At 43.7% G+C, this 20725-nt stretch overlaps 2 protein-coding genes across 2 annotated transcripts; both read left to right on the forward strand.

Annotated features, from left to right (window-relative positions):
- The first annotated feature begins 1397 nt into the window (after window positions 1-1397).
- Window positions 1398-3980, forward strand: lamtor5 (late endosomal/lysosomal adaptor, MAPK and MTOR activator 5). Its single transcript, XM_056601133.1, has 4 exons — window positions 1398-1553; window positions 1637-1698; window positions 2023-2140; window positions 2837-3980. The coding sequence occupies exons 1-4, from the start codon at window positions 1519-1521 to the stop codon at window positions 2895-2897; spliced, it is 276 nt and encodes a 91-aa protein (XP_056457108.1). The 5' UTR covers window positions 1398-1518; the 3' UTR covers window positions 2898-3980.
- A 2180-nt stretch (window positions 3981-6160) lies between these two features.
- slc16a4 (solute carrier family 16 member 4) lies at window positions 6161-20609 on the forward strand. Its single transcript, XM_056589362.1, has 10 exons — window positions 6161-6415; window positions 6803-6862; window positions 8544-8659; window positions 11430-11565; window positions 11648-11780; window positions 12197-12340; window positions 12588-12749; window positions 18218-18429; window positions 18931-19024; window positions 20244-20609. Exons 3-10 carry the CDS (start codon window positions 8637-8639, stop codon window positions 20432-20434), a joined length of 1095 nt encoding a protein of 364 aa, XP_056445337.1. The 5' UTR covers window positions 6161-6415; window positions 6803-6862; window positions 8544-8636; the 3' UTR covers window positions 20435-20609.
- The last annotated feature ends 116 nt before the right edge of the window (window positions 20610-20725 follow it).

A 20725-nucleotide genomic window follows, 5' to 3' on the forward strand; every position in this document is an offset into this window, starting at 1 on the left:
AAAGGTGAGGCAGCACCTTTACCACCCCAGGCAGCTGAAGAATCACCGTCTCCATGACGATCCTCCAGTCCTTCAGCTTCCTGACAGCAAGCAGCACTGCCTGGTTCGGCAAAGCTCCGCTCCCGATAGGAGGGCTCTGCAGAGGGATGGCTGAACACAATATTAAAATTACCCCCCCACACCCCTGAAAAAAAACCAAGAGCCTGCAGAATAATGAACGATCCTCACCACTCCAACAAGGGTTTGGTTCAGCCGCTGCGGTCAGGCAAGTGCTATCCAGGTCACGACGCAAAAACAGAGAGAATGAGATAGAGTTTATTTTTCCTTCCCGAGGCCATCAGGACTGTTAACACTGATCTCACCAGGGCCCCAACCAGGTTTCAAACATTGCCATTCACACACACGCACGCACGCACGCACGCACGCACGCACGCACGCACGCACGCACGCACGCACGCACGCACACACACACACACACACACACACACACACACACACACACACACACACACACACACACACACACACACACACACACACACACACACAAATAGTTGCGCTTATTTTTAATGCAAACATGGTTGCCTGTTGTTATTGTACTGTTACTGTTGTTGATTTCTCTTAAACATTGCCACTTTCATAAGCCTTCAATATAGGCTTAAGCCCTGTAAATAAATATCTCTATATAATCTATAATCTTTATTTGATATCTCCGTCTGAGAGAGGGTTAGGCTTCTGGGTAATATGGTATAACGCCAGGGTGTTTGGCGCATTTCATATTTACAAAATTGCCCATTAAAACGCTCCTAAATAATAACAGTAGAACGTAGATCTGAAGAGCTCATTCGGATGTTTTATAAAGAAAATTCAAATTTATTTATTTTTAGCAATCTTATTGGCTGGGATTTTTCTTGCATTCTTATTGGCCTGAGTTTTTGATCGATCTGATTTTTTTTTTGGAAGATTGCACTGGCTGCGGTTTTCCAGCGATTGGACTGTGTGGGGTTTTCCAGCGATCGGACTGGCAGTTTGACAGCCTGGTAGAGGTAGACACCTTTAAATCAAGATAATATTTGATTGAGAGTTAATGTTGAGGTGTTACTGGGGACAGAAAGTAAAATACTTCTCTGCATATCTTAATATGCAAAATTAACTATGTTGTAGCCACATGTTTTGGGGTTTAAATATAGGCCTATATAAAAGAGTAAGCCTTATCCATTAAACTATCCTCAAAGTTCCAATTGGCTAGTTAATCACGGAAAAATTTCATAGGTAGCTAGATTATTCAATATGTCCATTTTTAATTGTCCAAGTGTTGCATTATTACCTTAATAGGTCCATGGTTATAACTGACATGCTAGTATCGAAAACGCGCACTTACTATATTCTGCAATTTGATCATTACGAGTACCCGTAGTGCACGTGACAATCAGCTGACTGAAGTTTGAGGAAGGAAAAGCTAAACAAAAACACATACAAAACGCTCGAACCCATAGAATTATAACTAGTTTAGTAAGCATGGAGGCGACGCTTGAACAGCATCTTGATGAGACGTAAGTATTTGACCGTAAAAGTGAATAAACGATGTATAATGTATTGCATTAATTTATGCTCTCGTATCTCCTCTGTATGGCAGTATGAAGCATCCAGCGATCGTGGGTGTGCTGGTTACAGATCAACAAGGACACAACTTGGGCTGTAAGACTGCACATATGTGTATTTATATTGTCTACTTATGGTCTTTGAATTGGTGTGTCATGGTCTACTCGATATTTGTAACGGATCGATCAAAAGAACAATCTCTCGATAAAACTAGACCAACTATTTGTATTATTTGGGAGATTTTATATATTTGTGGTGGATGGGATTATGTGCATGTTTAAAAACCCAACTATCTACCTGAGCACTGACCCCAAAATGTACCCCACTCAGCATATTTGTGCATTGCAGGCCACTAGATCTTTAATTGTATGAACAGCGTCGCCTAATACAATGATTCATTATTTATGTTATGGTGGCTAGGTCGTGGATCCTTGTCTGACGAACACGGGGGTGTGGTATCAGTACTGGCCAAACAGGCGGCAGGCCTTAGCAAAGACCCGACGGATAGCCCCACTGTGTGCCTGGAGTCAGATACAGGGTGAGCAAGCGCCGGGACGATGAGGTTGTTCTTGATATGCTTGTGTATACCGCCATCTTGTGGATGCTGCTTAGCTGAGCTCGCTGCTTTGAAGTTCGAGCTCGATGTGCAGGCATGCAGTGCAAACTTTTGCTTCATTCTATACTTTGTCTCTCTCCCTCGTTCACTCAGAGGAATTTGGATAAGCCTTAATTTCTTAAAAAAGAACACCCTAAATATCCCCAAGCTCCAAGTTTTCTGTCATTCAAACGGGTAGCTTGCATTTCCAAACTGGCAGTTGGCAGAAAATAATTGTAGGCTACTGACTCTCAAACTGGGATTGCATGGTACCTAAACAATCCAGTATTGAATACATAATAATTGAGATTAATTAATTAATCTTATAAGAATAATCACCAAAGGTTTAACCTTGTGGGATTTACATAGTGATATGACAGCAGGCTATTGTATTTCAAAACATTGACTTCATGCAACAAAGTCTGCATATTTTTTTGATTTATCAATCTACATTAAAATATCGCGTGATTAAAGTCATCACACATTTAGGCGGTTGTTGAGGTAGATAATGAGAAGGCAAATTTTAGGAAGGTCAGGAATGGCAAGAATGTATAACTAATGATGCATGTTGGTGCACGTGTGGACAGAGTTCACTCTCAGCATGAGTGCATTGCTCATGCTATGGTCTTCTGTCCCCAGGAACGTTCTGGTTAGGACACACGGGAGCATCACCGTGGCAGTGCACAAAATGGCGTGCTAAAGATGCCCCGTTTCCTGTACAGTGATTTATACGAACATGCAGTCATGAGCTTATAAATGATACCTTTGTATTCTTTTCCTTGTATAAAACCTTTTAAAATGTGTAGTATTGTTATTATGGTTGTTTTTCACGCCACACATAAACAAAGTATGCATCATGTGTTCACATTTAGAATTAAAAGAATCTGCATACATCTTTCATAGTAAGTGTCCTAAAATAATGCAAGCTTCACCTGTGTCCCAAATGCTGTATATTATACATTAAAATACTTCAACCTTTTTTAAATAGATTGGTTTTCAACACTTATTATTAAGGACATATTTCTTTCATATCCTGCCTGTATTTCCTAAGGACATTGACCTAGTATACAGTAAGTATGCAAAAGTACCATTTTGCATAACCAAATCTATTCTTAACTTGCAACTAATCATCTTGTTCATATCTTTACACATTTTTACTGAGTCAACATCCTGCTACTACTAGTACTAAACGACTACTTCTACTACTGTCCTTGTTTAAAATTGTTAAAAAAATCAGGTAAACACGTATTGAGGTCACCATTTTATGTACACCTTCAATGGTTGTCCATAAATTTGAAATCACAATAAATCCATAACCTCTACAGACCATAGTTATTCTCAAACTATAAACAAGTGTGGAATGACAAGGTGGAGCTGATGTCTGGTTCGGATGGCGAAGCACCTTGGGATGTTTTTTTTCTACTGCACCTACCTCTGATGGCCTGGGCCAGAAACATACATCAACATGTCTATTCGGTAGTCTTGAGTATATTTGCTGCCCATAAAGGGTATTCTCTGAGAGATAAGTAGTACTTTATACGTTGATAAAAAAACTGCGTGGAGCGATGTCCTTTGCCGGAACGTAATTGTAATCTACGAACATATCAGGAACGAGTGTGAACACAGGTTATTCGGTTCCCAGGACTAGTTCAAGAGTTTTAGAGAGAATAGAAGAAGCTTTGGGCAGCCTTGCCCTTCAATTGTTCATTATATTCACCTTTGTCCACCAAAACAAATATTAAACCTAGGCAAGGCAAGGCAAGCCCAGTTTATTTATACAAAACCATTCAAAAACAAAGCTATTTATAGTGCTTACATATGCAGGAATCATATTTTAAATCATTAAAAGGACATTCATTAAAAGATAATTCATAAAGGACTAATGTAGAATAAATTAAAGATAAGATGGTAAGAGAATAAATGTAGTGCAGACTTAGATTTCTTTCCACATGCTTTGTGATCATAATACTAGAATTATATTTTATATTTTACATACAGCTGGAGGAAACTGGCACATCCAGTAACTGATTTGCTCAAGGCACCTGATGAGTGACTCAATCAGATAATGATCTCCTGTTGATTAACAAATGTTATAGGTTTTACATGTGTCAGAGCTCTCTGAGTGTGGCGATTGGGAGTAATCCTATGTGTGCCTTGATTATCCAGTTCACCACAGGTGCCCAGCTTCACCCAGCCCCAACGATGACAACTGGAGGGTTTGTCCCTCTATCCATGGTGGGGAATTAATCAGATGCACTATTTATATATTTTTGAAAGATACATTTGATACTATATAAAAAATATACATAAATGTCATTGGGTATCTGAAGTTTGTTTTTTTCTCTTGTTTTCTTACTGATTTGGAATTTCTACGTGTAGCTTTTTTCTGTTGTGGTTGCAATTGTATCAACAATATTGGTCGTTCTGGGGCCCAAACTTTTCCCAAGGTCTTTGGCCAAAGTGAGTACAGGTGTGAGAGAAAGCCTCCATGAATAGAATAGTCGTGTTCTCACCCTCCGTTTTGAGATTACAACTGTCTGATTTGCACAGCAGTAGTAATAAACCTGCTAAGGAAAACACACAAGTGACCAGTTATTACAACCTTTGGAATATTAAGACATTGTTCATTATTATATCCAGTGTGTGCTCCCTGCACATGGTAAGTCCGGTCAAATTCTGAGACAATAACCAATTTACAGCCAACATTTATGCACTGTCATCCAAGAAGTTTGTAGAGTATTTATATGGCCTGCAAGTGGTTAAATAGATTTCAATATGGGAGCAAGATATTTAAAAAGATGCAAATTCTCTCAATTATATGATATCTGCCTGCATGCGCATAATCTATCAGGGATGCCCTCCTCTCGCCTGTTTAATTTGAATAAGTTCAGTGTGCTAAAGAAAGTTCAAGGTGACATGAAGAGGAACAGACATTACATTTGAAAAGTGTACTGTGCAGGTTAAGGTAAGTTTCTGCTTCTATTTGTGGTCGAAACAGCAATATTGGAGTTGTGGAGTGCTCTCTGAACAGACACAAGCATCCTGGACACATCATTTGCTAACTTTGTCAGCACAAAAGTGGGACACCTTAGATTCCTTCCGATATTTGCCCTTAGAGCCCCCTTTGCTGCAATATTTATTTTAGAGTATAAATCTGTTATAAGTAACAAGTTATAGCTACAATATAAGTTAATGTTCAACATATTATTACTTGAATGCATATTAATTCTATCCGGCACAATGGTTTACGTGAACAAAACAATGCATCAAACCATTCACATCATTAGAATACAAATAGAAATGTGTCAAATGTGCTTATGTACAGGAAGACATCGGGGAATTAATTTTCAACCTAAAAAACAAGAAGAAAAGCTGTTATTTATGTATTAAAGCACTTGAGTGAACGCAGCAGAACGTGTGGGCTATAGGTTCAGTGTAAACGTCCCGTAGGGCGAGGCACCACCGCAGCACGAGCTGTCCCGTGTTAGTGGGATACCCTCGGGCAAAAGGGTGTGTCCACGTCCTTACGATAAAACTATAGATAACAAACATCTTTAAGTGTTATAGCCTAAATATATACTGTATATATGTCACTCTGCGAGATAAGCTAGATAAACACACCATGCTGACAGTTCGCCCGTGCATTCGCCTAAAAGCAACCCTGCTGAAAGTGTTCTGGAAGATGGGGGACCCCATTGACTCAAACGAGAGCGAAGCCTCTGCCATATGATGTCCTTTTCCCCGGTGCACATGCAATTAAAACCGAAGTGCAAACTCCATTTACCTCCCTGCTTTATTGGATGCGGTTTATCGCAGTTTCCATGGCGTGTCCCTCGCAGCTGAATATCAGCACTCCTCACGTTTTAGGGGAATGTTTAACTGGGGGCTTCTTCTTTACGCTGGAGGACTCCTTTTTTTTCTCGACGTTTCACGTCACGTGTGTGGTCACTGTGTAGGTTTTGGTTTATGCGTCTCTCCTCGCTTAGCGATGTAGTGGTCGGAGATGTGAGGCTCAACTTGGAGGAATTCTCTCGTCGCGACCAAGTTATGGCCCGAGCATCTCCGAGCGAACACTCCGCGCAACTTTCTACAGACTGTGATATTTCTGCAGCATCTTCTCCCGCAACACCGAGGATGGCTCGGTCCAAATTTTAGTCCAACATTGGCAAGTAAAAACATCACAATACCGTGTTGCATCTGATTGAAATTGGATCAAAGGTGAGTCAACATTTAGTATTTTTTTTGTAAATTCTTAAGACAATGTTACACCTAGGTCTGTTATGTTTTTTTTCTGAATTATTACTATCAATAACTATGGATCATACTTTGTAGTTTTCGCTTTCCGCTATAGTTTCGCTGTATAACACTATTGTTGATTGTAGGCCTATATCTTTATATATAATTTGATGTTTGCTCATAAATATTCGATATTGTATTTGGCTATTTATTAGGCAATAGCATTCCGTCATCTAATTAAGTTTCACCAAGTTATGCCGCTCGGTAACCTTTACCATGAATGACAAACCCCAGAATTATGCATTTACATATGCCTTATATGTTTCCCCTTCGTGTTTCAACCAAACTAATTCATCCTCCCTGAATCAGCAATGTTGAGTCCGGGACACAATGCACCAGGAGACAACAACTGTTACACAACTTTACAGAGTAAGACCCCACTTCCATGTTCACAATTGTTTGTGCCGTGCTCCATTCGCCATTCAGGGATAATAAACTAAGCCAGGCTTTCTACCAAACACTGGCCACTTCACGGCATAATCTCACAATTCCTCATGCTGGATATATTTTGCCTTTCTCAGCACCCTAAGGAACGCGAATCGTTAGATTAGGCCGCTGTGGTCTCGGCTCTGGTGTTGTGAGGGTCTTGTAGAAACATCCCTATACCTGACAATATCATAGCACACATTTAGTTTCAGCTAGATATACATTTGAAGGAATTATCTATTTGGTAAGGTAGCCTACTTATCCATGTACCTTACACCGTAACATCTCATAATTTATATTCTCATATCCTTTAAAACAAAATAAAAAAATAGAAATGTCCTGTACATGAAGAAAATATATTGTCATACCTACAAGTGTCTGTTTTAATATTTTCATTCATTTTACCGTCACATTTGTCAGGGAAGCCTACTAGTTTGACCCACATTTGCAAAGCTGATCATCATGTTCAGCCTTCTTCTGAGACACTTCAGGGCTATTTTCACACCAATTTAGCAATCAATTATGTGTCCCACATACATATCAAAGATAGGCATGATTGGTAAAGTGTGATGGTCTGGTCTGTGGTTAAAATAGTTTGAACCCAATTACGGCTTTTTGCACTACTATTATTTGACTATATACAAAGCCCCCAGTTAGGTTGATCAAGAAAGGTTTAACCCATTCAACAGCCTTGTTTAAGGCTAGTATATGCAGTACATTGATTGATAAGGGATGGGTTACAGTTTTTTCCTATCTGTTTTTTTCCTATTTTTCCTATGTTTTTTCCTATTTTTTCCTATCAGAAAAAAGAAGGCCCTTTTTCAACGAGGCACAAATTACATGTAAAACACCTGAGTAGGTCTTTAGCTGAGTAGGTCTTTAGCTGAAATGACCACCAGGTGTTTTGCATTGCAAAACTTATCCTCTGTGTTTTGTACAGATCATTGTATGTAGTGTTGCTTTTACGTAAAAAAAAGTAATTCCATGCCAATTCACCAAGAACTATGGTGCACAGGGGGAAAAAAATCTAAATTACTGTAAAATAAAATAAATAAACTATAAACTAAATATTTTTTCTTATTCAAACATGTAACTTCATTTGTCTGTCCAAATGCAGCATCTTTCCATCTACAGTGATCTAAATTACTGCTAGGTTTTGAACAGAAAGTTCACTGTTTTGAACAGAGTATCTAAACATTGGTAAAATATGCTGTAGTTCCACAGCGTTTTGCCGGTCGTGAACATTGACTGGGGCAGGTATCCATGAAATTTGGAAGAAGGCGTCATTGCCAGCATTTGTATCTTAGCATAGGGGCAAGTAACCACAGTTTGGTTCACTTGGTGTACTGGTATGCTCACTGTGTGAAGTGTTTAGGGAATGTGAACATGGTTTAGGTAAATTGCCTAAAACGATAGGAAACAACTGTAATGTATGAAGAGCCTACTTCAACTAATAATCTTCTGAAACACCTTTACAATAAAGCAGTTTGAAGGAAATCCTTCAAACTGCTCAGGATGGGTGCTCCAATTTCATGAATCATTCCCTCAGGCTGTTTGGACGTCAGGTCAAACAATTCTAACATATCCAGTATGTCGAGTAATGTATTTTTCATTCCTGCCCCAGGTGTAACCCGGTGTAACTCCATCTGAGAAACACCAGGATGACACCCAGAGGATAATAATTCCCACCTGTCATTCCTGTCCATAATCTGCAGCCATGCTACCAAAGGAGAACCACAGGTAGTACACCGTCTCACATGTTGTTCTTACTGGCCCCTCAAAAGCACGCCTGTTCTTGGCTAACAGGTTCGGACACTGATGGGGGGGCTAGCATTTTCAGTTACGGACAACAAACTCTTCAAATGTCTTCCTCAGATGCCTTGCAGAACAAAAGGGTTCTTTCAAGACCATTGAAGAAGTTTAGGTGACTGTTTTTCTAAAGGGCTGACTTTATCTTTGACCCTGTCTGCCATAGACTTACATCATGGTGTGAAAAGTAAATGACAACCAATAACAAACAAAACAAATAATAAAACAGGAAGCATTAGAGTTGAGAGATCCAAAGACAGAAATGTATCGATAGCTCTTAAGTTTCTCTGTCACTTTTACATGAACATTAATGACAGCTCAAAGTGTTGCCTCACAGATTAGAGCAACCCCAGAGTGCTACTCTCTATCTCTTGGATGCAGCGTTCCAACATAATGAAGGGGCTGTTGTGGACTAAATGACTAACACGAAAGGGGGGTGGCCATTTGGAAGCTGTTCATTATGTCTCCTCCATTCTGACTCCGTTGTTCATATTTTAATCACTCAGATGAGCCTTCATCTTTCAGTTTGAACAGTCCCATTTGTATTGTTGAATGTAATTTATCAGACTAAACTGTGGGTTTGTTTCTTACATCATGAAGTTCTATGTTTAATGTTTCATGTTGTCACTGAGAGGCATTCAACCATCCAACTATGGATTCAGACACAGGCAATAATGTTACCATACTTCTACAACCATCATTGGTAGTAGATCCTAGCTTTGGGTGTCTTGAAACACACTATTTAAATGCAATGATTCATAATTTATTAATCAATACATGCACACAAAGTATATAATTCCCTTTAATGTTATTTAGCAGCATCTGCATGTGGTTTGAGTAGCTGTTCTCCATGGGTGTTTTCTTGTACCTCCTCTGTTTTCCATTAGCTCCCCTTATGATGATATACATCCTCTTGGCAGACAAATGATTTTTTACTATCACTACTGTTGTGTTTACAATTGAGTTTGTCGTGGGAAAAATCTTTTGCATGTGTGATAAATAAGGATGTGCCGTCAAACCAAGGAAAGGATATCCAACTGGACTAATTAGCTGAACCCAATGTTTAAAAGAGGGTTAGGGGGGAAAGGGAGAGAGGAATGGACAGAGAAAGAGATCGGCGAGAGCAAGGGGGAGAGTGAGAGAGAGAGAGAGAGAGAGAGGGAAGGGAGAGAAAGGGGGTAAAAGGGAGAAAGAAAGGCAGAGAGCTTTACATTTATATCCCAGACTTCAAGGGACTGATCTCAAATCCCAAGTTGACCAGCCCACAATCACCGCACACTCGCCGCCTCGCACTGCGACACATGCTGAGGGGAGACTTGTGAACGGCACATGAGGAGAAATGCTTGCCCTGCAGCACACTGGCTTGATTCATTCCCCTTTCTAATCCGCTCGGCGCTTAATTTGGAGCTGGACTCTTTTCGATGTATATTCTGTGTGTCAAACAGAGAGAGATTCCAAATACACTTTTCGATCATAGCTTGGTTTACGGGGACTTGTGTCTGGTTACTCTATTGGTCTACCTGTGTAGCATCTGACCCTGGACACCAGTGACTGACATCAGACCTAGTGGTATGTTGTTTTGGGGTTTTAACAGCTGGCTTTTGTCAGGGTGAGCAATTAGGGCATTCCACAGAGAGGTGAGATGTTAGGCGATGCTCCACCCATAGAACCCTAGAACTTTTACACAGGTCAACACGATCACCATGTCTAAATGATCCCTGACTGACTAGTACTCTAGTGCAGGGCTGTATGCTGATGGATTACCATCCCGTCAATTGCTTATCTTTCAGCTTGTCAAATACTTGTGGCAAATAATTATTTTACACACAATCACACAATCATTGCACAAGACACAGAGTAACATCGGGAATTTAGTCCAAATTCATCAGGTTAACGAAAATGTATCTAGTGTACAAATGGGAAAACATAATCGAGCACGTGTTAAAGTTTAACAAAGTATCTGGAAACCTACAAGTATAAGTCCGATATTTCTTAGAAGGAGGGTTCTCAGAAATTGTAAAATGATTAATTAGCAGATGATTTCCCAGATTGGACATTTATTGACCGACAGTAAAGACAAAAAGCCCAACTGTTGTTCTTCGACCGGGGTCACTGAGGGCATTGTTGAAGAGGTTTGGATGAGCAGCAGGTCGGACTGACATGCATTCATTTTGCAGCATGCGTGCGGACACTGACAAAGTTAAATAGTTACTTGTACCACAACACAACCCCAGACACCTGATCTAACACTGGGGGGTCGCTGCAACACACAAGTAAATTGGCCCTAAAGCCTCATCCCATGGCTACAATGTAATCATTGCATACATTACCCGGCTGAGCAATAACTCACTGCTCTGGACACAATCCATGGAAGTTGAATAGTATAGAATAGAATACAAATTACTCTCTCTCTCTCTCTCTCTCTCTCTCTCTCTCTCTCTCTCTCTCTCTCTCTCTCTCTCTCTCTCTCTCTCTCTCTCTCCCATTGATTTGATATTTGCTAAATAATATGCAAATTAGACAGTTGCAAAGGGGGAGTGCCTCTTGACTACGCAGAGCCGACCACCCTGCAGCAGTCTGTGTTTCCATAGACATATGTTTGCCAAAGGAACGGTCAGGATCATGTAGTTTACTTTGTCAAAATGTTGGTCTGACACCTTTCCTCCATAGGCTCATTATTTGGTCTTACTATTTCTTTCAGCGAAGCCAAGGCGGTCAAGTTAAGCCTGTTCAGCAGGGCTGCGTCCACCGATACAAAGAAGACTGAGAAGCAGATCCAGTACGTGGACCCTCCAGATGGAGGGTGGGGCTGGATGGTGGTCATACATTGCTTCCTGGTAAGTCCACGTAACAAGCGTCTGGTTGCATTTGCACCTCACATGTCTGCACGGGGATAAGTCTTAGGTTGTGTGACTGCAGGTCAATGTCCTGGTGATGGGCACTCTGAAGACCTTCGGGATCTTCTTCGTGGCATTCCATGATGAGTTTGGGGGGTCTGCTGAGGGGATCAGCTGGATCGGTTCCATCATGTCTAGTCTCCGCCTTTCTGGAGGTTAGTCTTCAAAATCTCGGCGCTCTAGAGCCCCTATGCAAACCGTCAACACCCCCATTAGGAGCGCCCGGCCAGAAACTACGTGCCAGAAACAACGTGTTATCTTTGTGATAACACGTTGTTATTGTGTACATTCGTGGCGAGACAATACTCATGCCCATAGCTCTATGGCAGAAACACATTATATTTATTACGGATCGTTTTATTGAACCCAGGAGAGACAGCTACAGTTGTTTAATCCCCAAGACCGGTTTGGTCCTTTAAATTAGTTAAACATAATCATGTGAGTGTGATGAGAATGACAAAGTATAGAATGTTATTTTATCCTACATAGTGCAGGTTCCCCTTCGGCCATCTTCACTACTGGCGTTGAAGACAAACCTTTCAGTATACCTGTGTCCTGTGGCCCTTTACAGCACCCATCGCCTCCATTACCTGTGCTAAGTATGGAACCAGGGCAACCACCATTGCTGGGGCCTTCTTGGTCAGTGCAGGCTTTATTCTCAGCATCTTTGCAAACAGTGTGGTGTACCTCTACATCAGTATGGGAGTGTTCGTTGGTAAGTTGAAAACAAGCTCCACAGCAGAGAAATATATAAAAGATGTCGGGTGTTGTAGCTTAGACAAATAGGCAAACCTACTATTTATTTTTAACTCAAACTGCTAGGGCCAATGTCTAACAACATTAGATGTTAATGACTGTACAAGTAAAATGTAACTACCTGTTCACTATGCTTTCTTATTCTGACAATAACATGCTTAATGACCAGATGGCTAATGATTTATGTGTATTGCTCCCCTTTTTAGGAATGGGTTTTGCGCTTTTATACCAAGCCTGCTCAGTGGTGACCGCATTGTACTTCAGGCATAGGTTAGCCACAGCGTATTCTATCGGGCGCTCTGGCATGGGCTTGACCTTTGCTTTAGCTCCATTCACCCAATTGCTCTTGGACAAATATGCTTGGCAGGGTAGGTTGAATTGTTTTATTATGTTTTATTTTATTTGACTCCAATCATAAATATATTGCTGTGATGTTATATATACAGTTTTCTAAATTAGAAGAACCTAAATCGTTTGAGTTTACTTTTGTTTTATGTGCTTGGGGAACGAGGTAGGATGAGGACTTTGTTTTTCGTCACTCACAGGAGCCTTGCTAATCCTGGGCGGTCTCATGCTGAACCTGGTGGCCTCCGGGCTGCTACTGAGACCCATCCACATAAAACCTTCCAGTATGTCGCCCCCCAGCTCAGCCGCCATTCAAAAGAGCCCAACCGCCTCCCTCAAGAGCAGCTCGGATAAGGATCACCCAAAGAGCTGTCTGAATGGCACCGGCTCTGCGAACCTCCACAATGGCGTCTGCAAACCAGACTCACTCCCACTCCCGCCACCCCCTCCTTCTCCTCCTCCTCCTCCTCCTCCTCCATCTAGCTGGGACACAGAGGGCCCTGTAGGGCACAATGCCCAGGGGGGGCAAGTGGGCCACAACAACACACAAAACCCTGAACTGCACAGGCTGGTGCAGAGCGGCGTGAATGGACTGGAGTCCCATCGCCAGGACTCCGCGAGTCCAGGGAAACCCGCGAGGCCGGGCACCCCGGCCGAGCTGAACGGCGGCAAGAACGGGTCCGCCCCCGACGGGTCCCCAGCCCCCGTCAGCTCCCCTGACGAGGCCACCGCTACTCCCTGCTCAGCCAAAATTTTAGACTTCTCCCTCTTGAAAAGCCCCTTCTTCTGCATCTACACTTGGTCGTTGGTGTTCAGCCAACTGGCTTACTTCATCCCCTATTTCCACCTGTCTGCCCGGGCCAGGACCCTGGGGATCGACGCCATGGACGCCTCCTTCATCATCTCTTTGGCAGGTAAGGCTCCACACACAGGTGCACTGTGTAGCGTATGCGTACGCAACAACAGCTAGACGGGGTCAGGGAGAAATGTAGAATAGTTGAAGCTCACAGGAAGCAACACCGCAAGAGGTGACCTACTCTTGTTCATGGTTTTAATTTGAGGAATTTATAGAATTTAGGACTTATTTTATTCTCAGCTGCTGGCATTTAGGATCCAAAAGTGGGAAGAGGGGGTGTTGATGGAGGACGATGTAGTTCTTGTCTTGTTCAATCAGGAAATGAAAAACTTGTAAACAAGGGTGCAAACAAACCTTTGAACCAGAGAGGTAAGAGAGTACAGCCCAGACTTTGAAGCAGTCTAAAGAGAAGAGATCCTCAGTAAATTTTAGCCATGAATTATTTGTGAGCTGCTCCGAGACTCTGCAGTCTTATATAATGAATGCGCTTACATAAAAGCTGAACTTTGGTCTACTGACCAAAGCTGCTGGGTTCAGCTGTATCCCATTGATGAGACCCAAACATATGAAAAAAGAATTGCATTAGCATGTTGTGAGTCAACCGTCCATGTGCTTATAAATCTTTAACGTTGGGGTAGCACTGCGTCAGGTGCAGGGTATTCTTGCTCAGTCTGCTTGTTTTTAATGCAATGGTGGGCCAATACTTAATATGAAGAATAGAACCTTAAGACATAAAGAAAGGCTGCCCTGTCTGAAGATGTAATCAAAGGATCAGTTGGATATGATCAATGGCATTGATCATATTTATCATCATTTCAATTGTAAATAATTAAAATGTGTCATGCAATAATCCCAAAAAAAACCCATTTAAAGCTTTCCTTATCATGTCATCTTTGGTCCTACCCTGGATGGTTATGTGTCAAAGACCAACGGGCTAATGCCTTTCAAGCGCCCAGCATGAATAAGTCATGACACTAGATGTAGCATTGCCACTATTGGTCCATTATGACAGCCAGAGCCCGACAAATCGGTAAGCCAAATGCAAGTAATGCAACACTTAACAGTAATAATTCAACCCTTCTTTTTTTCTAAAACAAGTGTACTGGGACCTAAGCCAACCGTAGCTAGGGGGGAAAGTGCTGCAGGAGACAGTGATAGAGAAGTGTAGCACAAAGGGGATCCACGATCCCTAGTAGTCTCTCTCCCTACAACACATTAACATTTAGCGCCAGCAACAGACAACAGCATTCTGGAGACACGCCATCTCAAATTGTGCTCCTGCGTCCTGAGACAGACAAGAGGAAAGAGAGGGGCCGAAAGGGACAAGAGAGACAGAGATAGGGAATCGGGATGGAGAGAGAATAACATTGAATGAGAAGAGGTTCTCCTGCCACCCTTGATTGCCCCACCCTGTGCCAATCACAGAGGACTATTGATTTGTCCCTCATTGCCAAGGCGACAATCCTGGTCTCAGTGCCACCACCACCGCCAACCACCATCCCGCCAGCAGAGCATGCACTATCCCTAGGCAACCCCTCAGCGAGTACACACACACACACACACACACACACACACACACACACACACACACACACACACACACACACACACACACACACACCCGCACACACACACACACACACACACACACACACACACACACACACACACACACACACACACACACACACACACACACACACACACACACACACACACACACACAGCATGCGCACGTGATGGCTTCGCTTTGTTTCAGTTTTTTCTGGTCTAATTTTGATGTGATTGAGATTTTGCCAGGGCGCAGTGGAGCGTATAAACAAAGAGAGGCAAGGAGAGCCGACAGACTTTATACAGAGCACGTTCTTCCTGTATAATGAGGAACATTTTTGATAGAGGAAGATGTTTTATTTTCTCAGAACGTTGCGCTCTATCTCCAGCATATCAAATCAGATTGCTATAATTGATATACTACCCCATTAGTACATGGCGTCCCCTTCTCTAGTTAACCTCCATCCACACCACCGCACTGCTTCCTTTACCTCCCTGGGTACATCCTGAGGTACAACCTGGTACTAAAACTTAACTAGCTGAGAGGTATAGTGTTGCAGCAACTGCTAAGCCTAGAGGCACAAATGTATGTGTTTTAGGAATTTAACCTCTAGTTAAACCTATGACCGCAAGTTTTATCCCATTTTTTCATGCAAAAACGTTGAATAACAGCCCAACCCTATCGTTTAGCTTCAGTCAAACATCCATTCAGCCTCTTTCTGGGCTCTCGGTAAACTGAAAGCCCTCTGAGCAAACTCTCTTTCAGCTGTCAACACAATCTGTTTGACCTTTCCAGCCCTGAATCACGTCTTCAACATGTCTGACTTGAAGTCCCTGTTCTGTCACATATGCTGTAGACTGTAGTGCCAACAGCCATTGTTCAGGCCAGGAGTGTAATAAGTGTGAACAAGAAAAGTTGTGTTGCGCACACCATCGGCAAGTGCCAGAGTCTTGGGAGACCTAATCCTCATCTCCTAAAGAATCTCTGTCTAAATGTACGCAGTGCAGTATGCATCGCTTCCCCCCAAGGCAGCCGGAACATCTGCAGAGCCCAACCTTTCACATTGTAAAAACCACAAACAAGCTCCACTGGCTTTAGAGCAAACAGGGGGCCGCCCCTGGCCTCTCTCTGGTCACTCCACGAGGACACACAAACACGGCCCAGCTGCCTCCGGACAGACGTTTGGTGACTCCGACAGGGCCACACGTGTGTGTGTGTGTGTGTGTGTGTGTGTGTGTGTGTGTGTGTGTGTGTGTGTGTGTGTGTGTGTGTGTGTGTGTGTGTGTGTGTGTGTGTGTGTGTGTGTGTGTGTGTGTGTGTGTGTGTGTGTGTATGTCGGTCTTTGCGTGTGCGTGTGTATGTGTGTGGGTATGCATGTGTGTGTGTGTGTGTGTGTGTGTGTCAGTGCATGTGACTGCATAAGCACGCGGCAGGTGTGAGAGCGTGCCTGTGCATACTTTTATTACATAAGTAGGTCAGTGACACTGCAGATTCTCTCCTTTTTCTCTCAAACACAGCGAGACATTTCACAAACCTCCACAGAAGATTACGGTTACAAAAAAGTTGCGCACCCCATCAATCGATGAATGGATTGTTTCCCAGAAGGTCCCCCTATCTCTAGAACGAGCAGGAAGCTCTCTGGCAGCCGTTGTTTTGTCATATCTTATCAGAGCACATTGCGTGTTTGGGGCGTATCGATGCGTCTGAGGTGTTGCGGGGCAAGCCGCTGTAATCTGCAGTGGACCCGTTGATGGCATTGATTGATGTCTCGGTGCGGCCGGCAGCCAGCAGCTATTTCTGCAGCCGCTCGATGCGCTCCTGAGGTGGCCACAGCAAATATCGCATTCCTGTTGACCTCAGCAGTGCAGCGGGTATCTGCTGCTTCATCATATCTGCCAGAGCGACACACACAGGGGGGGGGGGGGGGGACAGGATCGCTGCATCGTGTTGGGAGTAAAAGTGGTGCCCCCCCCCCCCCCGGTATCTGCCATTATCTCTCTTTGTGTGGTAACTGTATCCCGACCTGGTGCTATACATAGCACAGCCGAGGATACAAAGACTGGTTCATTTTCACTGTGAGACGCACACATGCACACACACACACGTTGTCTCGTACACAGATCCACCGAGAGGGATCACGTGTATTTTTGTGTTTTCCCACATTCATTGACCGATGCACACATGCAGACTGATGTTACAGGATGTCCTGGCGGTGTATCCACATGCTGAGCCATGGTTTACGGTACACGTGTCCCTCTAGCAATCAGTGAGCGGCCGCCCGGCCTAGAGGAGCCAGCACCACTGACCTTGATGCACAACACTTTCCTCTGCAGTGCGAGTACTTCCCAGAAGACAAGACTCTCTTCACTCCAAGTCATCTGATGCACTGCTTTTGCTATTTAATGGCCTAACGTTTGCAGGTACAACAGGCTGTACCTTCAAACGGGGGGGGGGGAGCATCCTTCAGCAAGATGCTTAAGCCCTACATGCTCACTAAGGAGAACTTTGTTGACTCTATATGTCGATATATTGAATGGTAACGACTCAGGTCAATGTCTGTGCAGGTGTGCGTGTGTGGCTTTCCTAATGAGAGGTGGGTGTCTCGGTAGGGCAGATATATATCATTGCATGATCACCTTTATACTGTACAAGCTGTGCTGATCGGCGTTAAGGCGTGTTCCTACTCTTCTTCAATGTTTTTTTGTCCAGTTGCACAATTCTAGCGAATATTCATGAGTGTATTATTATTCATTATTCACGTCTGTATTAGTATTCATTATTCCTGAATTGGTGCCAAGCAAACAACTAATAATGACTTAATCACGCCACTAGGGCATCCTGAGATGTCCTAAGCAGCCTGAACGAAATAGCATTAGCATTTTGTGCTAACGGCGGCATCTTTTATCCCACCAACTTTTATATATAATATAATTATATATTTTGTGATCCTCTTCATTGTATCTAAATCCAAGTTAATTCTTCTTCTTCTTGTCTAGCCGTCTCTGAATATTTCCTTCTTTCTTTCTACCATGTAATCGTGTGTGTCTATTTGAACAGTGGGTTAATGTGGTCGGTCGTTTCAGGCATCACGGAGACTGTGGCCCAGCTGGCGTCCGGCTGGGTGGCGGACAGGAACGGCTCCCACAAGTACCACTACCACAAGGCCTACCTCATCCTGTGCGGCGTGGTCAACCTGCTCTCCCCGCTCGCCACCTCATACTTCCTGCTCATGATCTACGCCATCTTCTTCGCCATATTCTGCGGAGGCTACATGGCGCTGCTGCTGCCCGTCCTGGTACGCCCGCACCCTGCATCTTAACCAATCAGAGCCCACAGGTTGTCTTGTATGCATGTTTACTAACTAGACTATTGGTTCCCACCTTAAATAATACATTGGGCTGATGAATGATTTTCCACGTGTTTATTAACAGTATTTTAATCTTTGTTACTGTAGTTTATTCATGCCTCTGTTGTTTATTAACACTCCATTGTCGTTGGGAAAACATGTGTGAATACATGTGCACACTTGTAGCTGTGGACTTTCATCATGCATAGGTCAATGTTGCACGTGTGTGGAAGAAGGCTTTGTTCAAACATTGACCAATGACCTCAGGGTGTTGTCTGATTTATTTTCAATAATCAGACAAATGTGTCTGGGCTAAAGAGGCTGATTGATTGATGACAGGAAAGGGGATGAAATAGTGAACAATTTATATTTTTCATTTTTATTGTTATTATTTTAACCAAATAAAGAATTGCAAAACGAGATTTGACTATTGGACGTTTGCCTCTGCAGGTAGACCTCGTGGGATCAGAGAAGCTCAACAACTCCATGGGCTTCTCCATGTTCTTCGTAGGCCTCGGCTGTCTCACCGGACCCCCTCTTGCAGGTATTAAGATCACATGACTCTCTGTGTGTGTGTGTGTGTGTGTGTGTGTGTGTGTGTGTGTGTGTGTGTGTGTGTGTGTGTGTGTGTGTGTGTGTGTGTGTGTGTACCAGTTCATTTATTGCAGGTATTTAAGGTTATGCCCAATGCGTGATATAACAGGAGAAATGGAACAGGTGAAGCATGTTGTTCTCTTGAGGTCTCCTCAGTGTCACTCTCTGGTTCCTTTTCTCTCCTTTGCATGTAAACTAGTTAGGACTGCTCTCAGGTATAGATGCCAGAATGACAAATTACTTGAGCAGACTTGCATTGGGGTGTGTGTGTAAAGGCCCTATCTCTGTCAAGAGGGGTTATGAGTCTTCTTCACATATGTTTTCCTTTTCAAGTGGCCTTGTGTGTCAGATCTTTTCAGAGGCCTGTAAATTCCACCCCTGAATGATGTGTTCATGTGTCGGAGGTCTGAGTGGGGGTAGAAGTTTTTTCAACTGTTAGAAAACTGAAACCAACAGGAGAAGAACCAATCTATACTACGGGTCTGAAAGCATACCAGCATTTTCAACTTTCAGGTCAGCCTTCAATGCTGGACAGAATGTATGGGAATTCCTAGGGATTATGCTGATTAGGTATATGACGAGTCAACGTATCTTCTAGTCTGAGCAGCTCTACTTGAGGTGTGTAAATCACTTGAGGCTGTATAAACTGTTTTGCATGTTGAGCATCAATCAAAACGGTAACCGTCATGGCCCCTGGCTTATTAAAACAGGTTTGCATAAGGTCTATCCCCTCGAAACCTCCACGTTGCTGACTAAGGGCAATCAATCAGGGCTGGGGGCCGTCAAAGCTGGTTCTCAAAGCTCAAACAGGGCGTCCCCCTCTCACCTTGTCTCCTCAGGGTCAGAGTGGGCCTCCTCCTCTAACCTTGTCTCCTTCGTTTAAAGAGAGCCTCCTCTCCCCTTGTCTCCTCTGGGTCAGAGTGGGTCTCCTCCTCTCCCCTTGCCTCCTCTGGGTCAGAGTGGGTCTCTTCCTCTCCCCTTGTCTCCTCTGGGTCAGAGTGGGTCTCTTCCTCACTCCTCGTCTCCTCTGGGTCAGACTGGGTCTCCTCCTCTCTCCTTGTCTCCTCTGGGTCAGAGTGGGTCTCCTCCTCTCCCCTTGCCTCCTCTGGGTCAGACTGGGTCTCCTCCTCTCACCTTGTCCCGTGTCTGCCCGGACCGTCCCCCTGCAGGGTTCCTGTATGACTACACCCAGACGTACGACGGCTCCTTCTACCTGGCCGGGGTGTGCTACCTGCTCTCCTCCGTCTCCCTCTTCCTGGAGCCGCTGGCCCGGCGCTGGGAGAAGCAGAAGGCCGCCCGGCTTGAGAAGACATCCCACCAGCCGGGTGGCAGCGATGTGTCCCACAACGGGGTCGTCTAGGAGGGAAGGAACTTCTCCACGAGCCTCCCTGTGTGGCAGGATACCACAGAGCTGCCTGGCGACCTGGTCCTTCTGGTCAGGATCCCCGCCTGGTCGTTCAAACTTAAAAAGGCCCAGTCCAACGGATGTCAGGTGGCGATTTCGAACGTCTTCTCTGAGGCGTGAAACCGCAGGTTTGGGGGCAGGACTTATCTTTTTTTAAAAAGGGGAGGGTTTGCCGCGGAGGCTAGGTTGGAGCTTCGCCTTGAGATTCAAATACGTCAAAAACCAAAGCTAGCTGTCAATCACCTT

The sequence above is a fragment of the Gadus chalcogrammus genome, chromosome 1, assembly GCF_026213295.1.
Source record: "Gadus chalcogrammus isolate NIFS_2021 chromosome 1, NIFS_Gcha_1.0, whole genome shotgun sequence".
Classification (NCBI taxonomy): domain Eukaryota; kingdom Metazoa; phylum Chordata; class Actinopteri; order Gadiformes; family Gadidae; genus Gadus; species Gadus chalcogrammus.

Bases quoted from the DNA above. Each gene is read 5' to 3' on its own strand.
- lamtor5 (XM_056601133.1), top strand. From the start codon at position 1,519: ATGGAGGCGACGCTTGAACAGCATCTTGATGAGAC. The intron at 1,554-1,636 runs GTAAGTATTTGA...TCTGTATGGCAG, and splicing joins GAACAGCATCTTGATGAGAC to TATGAAGCATCCAGCGATCG. The intron at 2,141-2,836 runs GTGAGCAAGCGC...TTCTGTCCCCAG, and splicing joins TGCCTGGAGTCAGATACAGG to GAACGTTCTGGTTAGGACAC.
- slc16a4 (XM_056589362.1), top strand. From the start codon at position 8,637: ATGCTACCAAAGGAGAACCACAG. The intron at 11,781-12,196 runs GTTAGTCTTCAA...GGCCCTTTACAG, and splicing joins TAGTCTCCGCCTTTCTGGAG to CACCCATCGCCTCCATTACC. The intron at 19,025-20,243 runs GTATTAAGATCA...GTCCCCCTGCAG, and splicing joins CACCGGACCCCCTCTTGCAG to GGTTCCTGTATGACTACACC.